The sequence below is a fragment of the Geotrypetes seraphini genome, chromosome 3, assembly GCF_902459505.1.
Source record: "Geotrypetes seraphini chromosome 3, aGeoSer1.1, whole genome shotgun sequence".
NCBI classification, from domain to species: domain Eukaryota; kingdom Metazoa; phylum Chordata; class Amphibia; order Gymnophiona; family Dermophiidae; genus Geotrypetes; species Geotrypetes seraphini.
The window spans coordinates 359,663,496-359,676,708 of NC_047086.1; the positions used below are offsets into that span (position 1 = coordinate 359,663,496).

The 13,213-nt window shown below is 41.4% G+C and overlaps 1 protein-coding gene across 4 annotated transcripts in view; it reads left to right on the forward strand.

The window, feature by feature from the left end:
* Window positions 1-13,213, forward strand: part of MIA3 (MIA SH3 domain ER export factor 3) — a 181,665-nt gene that overhangs the window by 117,285 nt on the left and 51,167 nt on the right. For all 4 annotated transcript variants that reach the window (XM_033935451.1, XM_033935452.1, XM_033935453.1 and 1 more), the window contains exons 19-22: window positions 9,076-9,177; window positions 9,291-9,351; window positions 9,811-9,846; window positions 12,797-12,864. In XM_033935451.1, the coding sequence (XP_033791342.1) occupies window positions 9,076-9,177; window positions 9,291-9,351; window positions 9,811-9,846; window positions 12,797-12,864 (267 nt within the window). The remainder of the gene's footprint in view (window positions 1-9,075; window positions 9,178-9,290; window positions 9,352-9,810; window positions 9,847-12,796; window positions 12,865-13,213) is intronic.

Here is a 13,213-nt window from a genome sequence, read left to right on the forward strand (position 1 = left end):
TGCTTTTGTCAGGATGGTAGGTGGCCAACAGCTAGAAATAGACTTTTTGGGATGTTTTTTCTTTCAGTCAATCGGTACAGTACCCTTACCAATTTCCTGAGTTAGGCATAAAAAGTCAGCCTCTCTACAATGGATGAACTGACGCATACATATTTATTTTATAGCATACACACAAGAGCTATTCTTACCCCATCGTCACCTGGTCTTTCTCCAGAGAAATGACTGTACACATATTACACAAAGGTAGCATGGATACTAGCATAATTTTGTGCTTATACATCTCCAGCCAATTCTGAGAGCCTGCTTATGCATGTAGAAAGCTGTTCTACACACATTGCTTTTAAAATCACTCTTATTATACGGGTAATTTTGAAAACAGTACAGGAAGAACTGCAGAAAGGAACAAACCTCAGCTGATAAGACAGTCAAGACACAAAGCGGAGACAGCTAAAGGAAATGCAGACTAGAGAATGACTTGGGGAAAAAAAATTTGTCCTTGTCCCCGCCCCATCCCCATGAGCTCAGTCCCCATTCCCGCCCCATCCCCACCATCCATCTGATCCCATCCACACAAGCCTCGAATAGTTTTATACTGAACTTATTTTGTTAAAGTATAAAACAATGTCTTTGGGACATTGCTGTGAACAAGGCTGCCCTGAAACTTCATTCAATAAGATAAGTTGCTCTGCATTTCATGTTCTGCTCCTTTCACTGGTTTTCAGCATTATATCTGCTTAATTTCTCTTCTCATCCCTGTTTCTTACTAAAAAAAAATATTTAAAAACTCAAAAAAATAAACCCTTCTCTTTCCTCTGTTAAATCTTATTTCCTCTTCCTCTTCATAGGAAAAAGGGTAAGACTTTGTTAACTCTAATTAAATCCTGGTGCCTGTGGCTCAGGGTGACTAAAGTAGGGAAAATCCTGTTATAAATCCTGTGTTTTAGGGTAGCACTGATAGAACCTGCATTTTTGTTTAAAATACTGTGTTTTAGGTGGTAGAGCCTATATTTCTGTCTTACTAGTATTCAGCCATTGTTTTCTGCTGATTAGGTAGAGAAGGGAGGGGCTCTGTTTTACTTCTAAGGTTAATTGCATTATCTTTGGGACAGTGCTGTGAACAAGGCTGCCCTGTGAACTTCTAAAAGCTAAGTTACTCAGCATTTCATATTCTGCTCTTTTCACTGGTTTTCAGCATTATATCTGCTTAATTTCTCTTCTCCTCCCTGTTTCTTACTAAAAAAAATATTTAAAAAACACAAAAAAATAAACCCTTCTCTTTCCTCTGTTAAATCTTATTTCCTCTTCCTCCTCATAGGAAAAAGGGTAAGACTTTGTTAACTATAATTAAATCCTGGTGCCTGTGGCTCAGGGTGACTAAAGTAGGGAAAATCCTGTTATAAATCCTGTGTTTTAGGGTAGCACTGATAGAACCTGCATTTTTGTTTAAAATACAGTGTTTTAGGTGGTATAGAGCCTATATTTCTGTCTTACTAGTATTCAGCCATTGTTTTCTGCTGATTAGGTAGAGAAGGGAGGGGCTCTGTTTTACTTCTAAGGTTAATTGCATTATCTTTGGGACAGTGCTGTGAACAAGGCTGCCCTGTGAACTTCTAAAAGCTAAGTTACTCAGCATTTCATATTCTGCTCTTTTCACTGGTTTTCAGCATTATATCTGCTTAAATTTCTCTTCTCATCCCTATTTCTTATTAAAAAAAAAAAAAAAAGCACAAAAAATAAACCCTTCTCTTTCCTCTTATAAATCTTATTTCCTCTTTCCCTTTCCCTTCATAGGAATAAGGGTAAGACTTATAGTCCCACCAACCCCAGGGACCACTATTCATATATAGAGACCCATATAATCAGGACTACTCAAATCAAGTCACTTCACAACCAATCAAGATGACCTTTATTCTATGCAATCACTGTGGTGCTTTAATTCCAAGACATACTATTTGGAGGCTTAAGGCTTGCCCCATCTGTCTTCAACTTGCCAGTATTAAGGAGGAGCTCTGCAAACTTAAACAGGAATTGAATACAATTAAAGCAGCTTCCATCACTCCACAAAATCATACCAACTTACCACCTCTACCTCAAAGAATAAAACAGCCCAGGAATAAATGGGTCACAGTAGGCTCAGGAAGACTGTGAAATGTAACACAGAAACATCCACCTTCACTAATATTACCTCTACAGAATTCCTTCGCTCCACTAGTGCACTGCGATACTCAGGAAAACAGAAGGGAGGTGGGACTGGAACCAATGAAGGTAACTCAAGAGAACAAGCGCACCCTAAGTACAAATAAAAGAGCCAAAAACAGAAAACTATTACTGTTGGGGGATTCCATCATCAGAGGCATTAACCTTGGAACACAGGGCGAGGAGACCAAAATAGTGAAATGTCTTCCAGGATCCTCAACTACCAGGAGTTCCAGGCAAATACTGACTATAATTAAGGAAGAAACTAAGGATTTTAACACTGATGTTGTTATTCATCTGGGAACAAATGATCTGGCCAACAACTCCACACTTGCAGCACAGAAAGCTTTTCGGGAGCTTGGTGAGGGCGTGAAACCTTTTGTAAAGACTTTAGCTTTTTCTGAAATACTGCCTGCATATGGAAAGGGAGAGCAAAGAGTGAAAAACACAGAGGACTTTAATAGATGGCTCAGAGCCTGGTGTCATCAAGAAGGCTTCAGGTACATAGGAGGATGGGGAAATACATGGAAGGACAAGAAGCTATATTGCACTGATGGGCTACATATTACTACAGCAGGAAAAAGAAACCTTGCAGAGAAATTTAGACAATATTTTTCTAGGCATTTAAACTAGAAGGTGGGGGTGGTGTATGTACGAAGGACAATTATAGAGACCACCCCCGGCAAAAGAAAAGATGTGATAGTAGTAAAGGCTGCAACATAAGCAATATCAGCAACTCATTTCTTAGTATTGCAACGGAAAGTGAAACGACACAAAAATCCATACGAAAAAGGAGATTATCGCTGAAAAATAGCTGGAAAGCGATGACCACAAATGCTCGCAGTCTAAGCAACAAAGTTCATGATCTGCAAGCCCTGATATTAGAGGCAGATCTAGATATTGTTGCTATCACAGAGACATGGTTCAGTGAATCACATGGATGGGATGCAAACATACCGGGATATAATCTTTTTAGGAAGGACAGAGAAGGTCATAAAGGTGGAGGAGTAGCTCTCTATGTAAAGATCAATATCCAAGCGACTGAAATGCAAGGGACCTGGGGAGAGGAAGAAGCGATATGGATTGCTCTGAAAAGAGAAGATGGAACTTCTATCTACGTGGGTGTAGTCTACAGACCTCCGACTCAATCGCAGCAAATTGATAAAGATCTGATTGTGGATATCCAAAAGTTTGGAAGGAAAGAGGAGGTTCTGCTCTTGGGAGATTTCAACCTGCCGGATGCAGACTGGAATGTTCTGTCTGCGGAATCGGAAAGAAGTAGGGAGATTGTGGATGCCTTTCAAGAGGCTCTGCTCAGACAAATGGTGACGGAACCCACAAGGGAAAAAGCGATATTGGATCTGGTCCTCACAAATGGAGAGAGTATCTCTAATGTTCGAGTGGGTGCTCACCTGGGTAGTAGCGATCATCAAACGGTTTGGTTTGATATAACGGCTAAAGTGGAGAGCGGCCGCACGATACTTAAAGTCCTAGATTTCAAACGTACAGACTTTAATGCAATGGGAAAGTACCTGAAGAAAGAGCTGTTAGGATGGGAGGACATAAGAGAAGTGGAAAGACAGTGGTCTAAGCTGAAAGGAACGATAAAAATGGCTACGGACCTTTATGTGAAGAAAATCAATAAAAACAAGAGAAAAAGGAAGCCGATATGGTTCTCCAACCTAGTGGCTGAGAAAATAAAGGCGAAAGAGTTGGCGTTCATGAAATATAAAAAAACCCAAGAAGAGGAGAGCAGAAAGGACTACAGGGTGAAACTGAAAGAAGCCAAGAGAGAGATACGTTTGGCGAAGGCACAGGCGGAAGAACAAATGGCAAAAAATGTAAAAAAGGGAGATAAAAATTTTTTCAGATATATTAGTGAAAGGAGAAAGATAAAAAATGGAATTGCTAGGCTAAAAGATGCTGGGAACAAATATGTGGAGAGTGATGAGGAGAAAGCAAATGTGCTAAACAAATACTTCTGTTCTGTGTTCACAGAAGAAAATCCTGGAGAAGGACCGAGATTGTCTGGCAAAGTTACACGAGAAAATGGAGTAGATTCTGCGCCATTCACGGAGGAGGGTGTTTATGAGCAACTTGAAAAACTGAAGGTGGACAAAGCGATGGGACCAGACGGGATCCATCCCAGGATACTAAGGGAGCTCAGAGAGGTTCTGGCGAGTCCTATTAAAGATTTGTTCAACAAATCTCTGGAGACGGGAGTGATTCCTGGGGATTGGAGGAGAGCGGATGTGGTCCCTATTCATAAAAGTGGTCACAGGGATGAAGCAGGAAACTACAGGCCGGTGAGCCTCACTTCAGTTGTTGGAAAAATAATGGAAGTGTTGCTGAAAGAAAGGATAGTGTACTTCCTTGAATCTAATGGGTTACAGGATCCGAGGCAACATGGCTTTACAAAAGGTAAATCGTGCCAAACGAACCTGATTTAATTTTTTGATTGGGTGACCAGAGAGCTGGATCGAGGACATATGCTAGATGTAATTTACTTGGATTTCAGCAAAGCCTTTGATATAGTTCCTCATAGGAGGCTGTTGAACAAACTTGAAGGGCTGAAGTTAGGACCCAAAGTGGTGGACTGGGTCAGAAACTGGCTGTCGGACAGACGCCAGAGGGTGGTGGTTAATGGAAGTCGCTCGAAGGAAGGAAAGGTGACTAGTGGAGTCCCTTAGGGTTCGGTGCTGGGGCCAATCCTGTTCAATATGTATGTGAGTGACATTGCTGAAGGGTTAGAAGGAAAAGTGTGCCTTTTTGCAGATGATACCAAGATTTGTAACAGAGTAGACACCGAAGAGGGAGTGGAAAATATGAAAAAGGATCTGCAAAAGTTAGAGGAATGGTCTAATTCCTGGCAACTAAAATTCAATGCAAAGAAATGCAGAGTAATGCATTTGGGGATTAATAATAGGAAGGAACCGTATATGCTGGGAGGAGAGAAGCTGATATGCACGGACGGGGAGAGGGCCTTGGGGTTATAGTGTCCGAAGATCTAAAGGCGAAAAAACAGTGTGACAAGGCAGTGGCTGCTGCCAGAAGGATGCTGGGCTGTATAAAGAGAGGCGTAGTCAGTAGAAGGAAGAAGGTGTTGATGCCCCTGTACAGGTCATTGGTGAGGCACCACTTGGAGTATTGTGTTCAGTTTTGGAGACCGTATCTGGCGAAAGACGTAAGAAGACTTGAGGCGGTCCAGAGGAGGGCGACGAAGATGATAGGAGACTTGCGCCAGAAGACGTATGAGGAGAGACTGGAAGCCCTGAATATGTATACCCTAGAGGAAAGGAGAGACAGGGGAGATATGATTTAGACGTTCAAATACTTGAAGGGTATTAACGAAGAACAAAATCCTTTCCAGAGAAAGGAAAATGGTAAAACCAGAGGACATAATTTGAGGTTGAGGGGTGGTAGATTCAGGGGCAATGTTAGGAAATTCTACTTTACGGAGAGGGTAGTGGATGCCTGGAATGCGCTCCCGAGAGAGGTGGTGGAGAGTAAAACTGTGACTGAGTTCAAAGAAGCGTGGGATGAACACAGAAGATTTAGAATCAGAAAATAATATTAAATATTGAACTAGGCCAGTACTGGGCAGACTTGCACGATCTGTGTCTGTGTATGGCCATTTGGTGGAGGATGGGCAGGGGAGGGCTTCAATGGCTGGGAGGGTGTAGATGGGCTGGAGTAAGTCTTAACAGAGATTTCGGCAGTTGGAACCCAAGCACAGTACCGGGTAAAGCTTTGGATTCTTGCCCCGAAATAGATAAGAAGAAAAATTAAAAATAAAAAAATTTAAATTGAATCAGGTTGGGCAGACTGGATGGACCATTCGGGTCTTTATCTGCCGTCATCTACTATGTTACTATGTAACAAACTTCATCCTACTCGAAAATAACAAAACCCCAACTGTAACAAACCTTGTCATAAACTCAACATACCACATCCAACCCACTAAAACTCCTGGGAGTGCTAATAGACAGAGGCTGTATAATGCAGCCACAAATCAACAAAACAATAAAAAAATGAGTCGCAGTCATGAGAAACCTAAGGCAAGTCAGAAAATTCTTCGACAGAAAACAATTCCAACTCATGGTACAATCCCTAATCCTAGGTCTAATATACTACTGCAACATACTATATCTCCCATGCAGAGCAACAATGATAAAACAACTACAAACAATACAAGACTGGTATACTCACTGAAAAAATTCGACCACATCACAGAGGCATACCAGAACTCACATTGGCTCCCAATACAAGCGAGAATACACTTCAAATTTTACTGCCTACTATTTAAAGCAATAAACGGAGACAACTCAGCCTATTGGAACAATCGACTAGTTCAATCCACCTCAACCAGACATAGGAGAACCCATGCACCATTTACACACCCTCCAACCAAAAACATCAAAAGAAAAAAACTGTACGACAACCTCCTAGCCACTCAAGCTGCAACACTCGACCCACAACTCTACAACCTATTGACCACGACCACAGACTACAAAACCTTCAAAAAAGAAATAAAAATCCTTCTATTCATAAAACACATAAAACCAAACTTAACACAATCAGAAATGTCCCAAGCATCTCCTGCATCACCTGCAACTACTACATATGAACTTCCAATATCATGAAAACTCAGATGTAATCCTTAGCAACTCAAAGAAATGTACAAACTATTCCCTAAATACTTCTAATCTCCAGACAATCCATTTGTAATCCGCCTTGAACCACAAGGTAATGGCGGAATAAAATTCCTAATGTAATAAAAAGAAACAATATTCTGTACAATTGTCATTTTATAAATCAAAGTTCTGGCTGCCGAACTAGAGAAAGAGATGTTCAGTTGGCAGGGCTTTGTTTATAAATGTTTATCAACACAACTAATATACTACTTTATCCTAAAGGAAAAAAAAAATTCTATAATTTTCTATCTTGGTTGTCTAGTTTCTGCTTTCCTCATTCAATTCCTTCCAACCACTGTCTGCCTTCTTTTTTGCCACTTCCATATGCTCTGTTACTGTGCCTCTCCCTTCCATCTCTCCTTCCACCCCCCCACCCCCAATTGGTCTGACATATGTCTTCTTCCCTTCCATCTTTCCTTCCCACTCCCAGGTGGTTTTTAGCATCTCTCTCCTCTTTTCCTCTCCTCAGATCTGGTATCTTTCTCCCCAATCCAGCATGTGCCTTTTTTTTTTTCTTTATCCCTTCTTTCCATCCAGTTCCCTTCAATGTCTGTCCCACTCTCTCCTACCTACTTTCCTTCAGCGTCTTCTCCTCATGCTCTCTTCCCCATTTCCCATCAGCGTCTATTCCCCACCTCTCTCTCTCTCTCTCTTCCCCATTTCCCATCAGCATCTATTCCCCCCTCTCTCTCTTCCCCGTTTCCCTTCAGCATCTATTCCCCCCCTCTCTCTCTCTTCCCCATTTCCCTTCAGCATCTATTCTCTCTCTTTTTTCCCCGTTTCCCTTCAGCGTCTATTCTCCTTTCTTTTCCTCGTTTCCTTTCAGCGTCTATTCTCTACTCTCTTCCCCCGTTTCCCTTCAGCGTCTATTCCCCCCTCTCTCTTCACCCGTTTCCCTTCAGCGTCTATTCCCCCCCCCTCTCTCTTCACCCGTTTCCCTTTAGCGTCTATTCCCCCCCTCTCTCTCTTCAGCGTCTGGTCCTCTCCACCCTCATTCAGCACCCTTCATGCAGTCCAGCAGCCCCCTCCCTCCTGCTCGCCACGGTCCGAGCATCTCCCTCCCTTCCCCTTATCTTCATGGCGATTTTTAATTTTCAAGCAGCCGGAGCCTTGAAATTGTATGCGGCTGCCGGAAACTTCTCCTCTGACGCAACTTCCTGTTTCTGGTTGCATCAGAGGAGAACTTTCCAGCAGCCACATACAACTTCAAGGCTCCGGCTGCTTGAAAATTAAAAATCGCCAGGAAGAGAGGGGGTGGGAGATGCCTGGACAGATGGCGCGATCGTTAGGAAGGAGGGAGGGGGCTGCTGGACCACGTGATCGGTGACCGCTCACGTTCCCTCCTTTAACTGCAGAGACAAGGCCATTCATCATTTCACAGGACGGTGAATAGCCTTTTCACCATACCCGTGGCGACCACTTCCCCCCCCTCCCAACATTTCAATGGGTTACCCATTACTAGCCATGGGTAACAGCCACCGTGTCATTCTCTAAAGCAAACATAAAGCAACTAACATTTTTTAAGCAATCAAATGACTCAACACAGCTACATTGAAAAATGGACTATTGAATCAACAACAGTCCCATCCTGCATCTCCAATCAGGCCAGGATTCTCAAAAACCTGCATTAAAAAGCGACAGTCTGCTAATGCAGTTGTTTTGATACTGAATCTAAAAACCCAAGACATTCTTTAAAAAATCACACATGCAGATAAGATCATTGGACAGCAGCGAAGATTTCCTACATTTGCATGTGCCCATCCTTGATGGGCACATGCACAGAAAAAAACAAAACAAAAAAAACATACTCTCCCGCTGGCAGCAGGAGAGATTCTAATCCGTTTTGATAATATGCCACTAAAATACGTTCAGGCTAAACCACCCAGTTTAACGACTGGGTTAAAGCTTTGAGAATCTTGCCCTCGGTTTGCTTGATCAGATTGCACAGAAAATTGCTAGTGTCAGCAGCTGCCATCCAAACTGTTTCTGTAAGCCTCCACCTATACTGCTTAATGGTTCAGCCAGCCCTGATTGTGTATTATTTGGAATGCCTAGTGTTATGAGATAATTTCTAGAGATAAATGCAGCTAAAGAACTGTAGACATGATTTTTTTTTTTTTTACTGTTTTAATCAGCTGCCTAATTACTATTCTCTTGGTCATTTTATTTTTTTTTGTTATCTCAGAAAGTTGACCCAAGAGGAATATGAGAGGCAGGAGAAGGAGCAGAAGCTGTCTGCAGCAGATGAAAAGGCTGTGGTGGCCAGTCAAGAAGTGAAAGTTTACAAGTCAGTTCAATTTCCTGAATATGTCACAGAGCTGTGATTGGCAAATATATTGCATTTAAAAAAAATAAATTTTTTTTTTTTTTTTGTGGGGACTAACTTTTCAAATACTATAGGCAAAGAATTCAAGAAATGGAAGAAGAATTAGAGAAAACAGAAAAATCTTACAAAAATCAGGTATTGGGGCTTTGCTTCTAGAAAACAGCTTTTTATTAGCTTTTGCTAAAAAGACTGTTTATACCAGTGGTCTCAAACTCATGGCCCAGGGCCACATGCGGCCCACCAGGTACTATTTTGAGGCCCTGGATATCTTTATCATAATCACAAAAGTAAAATAAACCAGTTTCTTGATCATATGTCTCTTTAGCTATAAATTACAATATTATTATTAAGACTTAGCCAGAAGGAAAGATTTATAAACTATAAAGAATTTTACCTAATGCAAAATTGTCATTTCTTTAATAAGACATTAACTATTTTTTTTGTGAGGCCCTCCAAGTACCTATAAATCCAAAATGTGGCCCTGCAAAGGGTTTGAGTTTGAGACCACTGCTTTATACAAACATTATATCTCTTCCTTAATGTGAGCATGCTTTTGTTTACTATTCTTTGGTTTTTTTTCTCTGCTGGTTTCAGATTGCTAGCCATGAGAAGAAGGCCCATGATAATTGGGTAAGGTCAAATGTTTCCAGTTTGCGTTTTCATTCACTCTGTGCCTATTATATAACCAACATTACTGGATAGTTTGCTGTACAACTAATAAGGAAATTATTTTATCAAAAAGCTGTAGAGAGAATAGGAATGTAAATATTGTTTTACATGTAAGACCTGTTCCATACAATAGGTGAGACATTCTAGACAAGTGGGTTGTATCCCAATAGCCATGTACCATATGCAGAAGGAATTTGGCAGGGTTTGAGGTTTCTGCATGTCCCCCCCCCCTGTGTTCCCCCACCTGAAAAACCCTAAAATTGCCATTTTTTTTCAGTTTTGGGGGTTATTCCACAGGAGGTAGCTTGGAGTCCTTATACCCTGTATGTTCCTCTCTATATGCTCCTATATTCTCCTCTCTGGCTCAGGGGCCTTTCATCTCCCAAACAATGATCAGACCAGAAAGAAGTCATTCCCTTAGTCTCAGACCAACCTATGCTGCCTAATCTATAGCCAGCTATGACGGAGGGGCACTATTTTCCAAACATTTTTACAGAAGGTCTCCTCTCTTAATACTCAGTCAAGCTGCTACCCCCACAGGTAGTAAGGATTTTCATTCTATCCTTCAATCCTATAAGACTCCAGTGATGGGAATTATTATTTCTTTCCCATTGCATCACATTCTGCAAGATCTACAACTGGATAATTGGCAGAAGCCTTTTTCAGTCTCCACAGCTAAGCATTTGGGCTAAAATACAAGGTTCAAAAAGCGCCTGGTCATGACCTTCTGAATCTTCCCCACCATTCTTTGGTCTCCGAGTCTGCCATCAAAAGATCCAAGGCATTAAAAACTCCTACTAATGCGCCTCCAGGAAAGGACTGACGTCCTTTACATTCTACTGGGCGTAAAGTCTACTAAGACTCTATGCTTTCATCAAAAATCATAGCACATCAACTTCAACTCTTGCTTTTCCAAAATTCCATTTTGCAGCAACTTGATTCAGCTTCGTCTGAGGCTATTCCCTATCTACACGTGGCTCTACAAGAATCCACTGATCACTTAATTAAGACCAATTATAATGCTTATCACATATTGACTCAGATGGTGACAAGTGGTTTTGGCCACCGGACGCACAGTATGGCTAAGGGCCTCAGAGAAGATCTTCATAATAGACTGACAGAAGCTCCCTGTTTAGGGGACAGCCTCTTTGGACATAGAGTGCAGACTACTGTTTCACAACTTAAAAAAACGTTCTACAGCCAGTCATGAGCTTTCAGCTCACCCTTCTACTCATTCTTAACAGTTTCATCGTCGTCCTTCTCATTTTCCAAAAATACTATCCACGATGATGGGTTGCTCCTTCCAACAGGACCAACTTGCAGTGATCACAGATTACTTCGTAGGTGCCAGGACAACATCCTTGAGTCCATAAACAACCTTCTGCTTAATTACCTGTACTCAAACCACCTAGGTTTTGCCCATTTGTCACTACAGATCAATTGGTCCTCGACATTGTGTTTCAGGGGTATCTATCTACTAAATTTTCTATCCCTTCTCCTGTCTTCTCAGAACCCGCCTCCATCAACTTGCAGCAGAGTTCTTACTTCCATGGAAGAGATACTACTTTGGCACATCAATCAACATTTTCACCTCCCATATGCTTTTTCAGCTTGGGACTCACCAACAAGTGGGGCTGCATATCCCATGCCTGTCTCCGGAGAAAGCAAAGTTGCTTACCTGTAACAGGTGTTCTCCATAGACAGCAGGGGAATGCAGCCACACTTTCCCGCCCGCCCGCCATCCCCTCTTCTATTGCTAGAGATGAAAATGACAGGAGGAGAGGAGGGAGCTCAAGGGCTAGGGCTCCTGCACATGCTCAGTAAGCTTACAGCTTACTATAGCTAGGGAGAACACCGGCGCATTAGGTTCAGTCAGAGACTTCACCAGCAATTGTGGCTACATTCCCCTGTTGTCTACAGACAACATCTGTTACAGGTAAGCAACTTTGCTTTCTCTCTTGTTCTTATAAATAGACCCCCGTCTCATTGTTCATTTTCATTCAGTTTGTAAGAATGATATACCACTTATCAAGGAGCCAGTTTGTATGTGACTGAAATATAACAGATCATGCCAAGTATTCCTTGGTCTGTATGCCAGTTTCTGATCTGTATTTGTCATGTATGTTGCCTGCTTATGTTCATTTTAAAATCTCTGCTTCTGAGAGCATGGGGGTACTCTGTTGAAAAATTTTTGATCTAGGGGGTACTTGGTCTGAAGAGGTTGAGAAATACTGTTCTAAGCTAACCTCTATAGACACTTATGTGGCTTTATAAAATAACCTTCACAATAGGTGCCTGTTCCACACAGGCAGTCTGTTATTAAATTATCCTCTCAGATTTTAAGGGGAAGGCAACTGCTGAGCTCCCAATCTTTTCCTGACATGCTTGTCCACTGTAATGCTATCTCAGCCTGTCTCAGTGTGAGGGTGGCTTCAGGAACTACACAGTCGGAGGGGAGGAAGCATTGGTTAGCTACAGCTCGCTTAATTTCCTCCTGTGTTGGTGGCTAATAATAAACAGATAAATAGACTGATTAGGTGTTTAATATCTATATGCCTAAAAGAGCACAAAACTTAATTTACTGTTACACCATTGGTTCATCTGACCCAGTGAACAATATTTAAAAATCTTTTTTTTTTTTTTTTTTTTTTTAAATTCACCAATATTTACCTGCACGTTGTATTGTTTAAAAATAAAACTAGAGGTGGGCCAGTTTTCACATCAAGACAAACAATCCCAAGAGACCATCAGGTTTATTTTCCAAGTGGTAGGCTTGTTTTAGATTTTAATATGTGATCTCAGTACAGACAACAAACCCTGTCTCTGATCAGGCAGCTACAGACTAGGCCCATGCTTGGGTTTTTACATGGAATCTTATATACTTCATCACATATTTCTTTTCTCACCACAGCTAATTGCACGTTCTGCAGAAAGAATATTGGCGGAAGAGAAGCGTGAATCTGCCAACCTGAGACAGAAGTGAGCATGCATCTTGGGCTTTGCCCATGGATCTGTTTATTCTCCTGGGATATTAAAACTATGTTGACAGATGTATTAAAGTATGGGAGAAATACTTCATCATTATGAAGGCAACAGTACTTTCTGAAATATTTGGGGGGCAAACATGGACTTCATAGGCAGCTTTCAAAAAGCTACACCTTTAGTTTATCATCTACTATACGATAAGTAGTAGCAGCAGCAATTTTTTGAGAATTGCTGTTTGCAGGAACACAGAACTGGAAGTCTTCACATACCTTGCACCTTTTTTTTTTTTCTGTGGGTAGAATTAAAAATGTGTGCATATTAGAAAAGCTGTTCATCCTAAGCT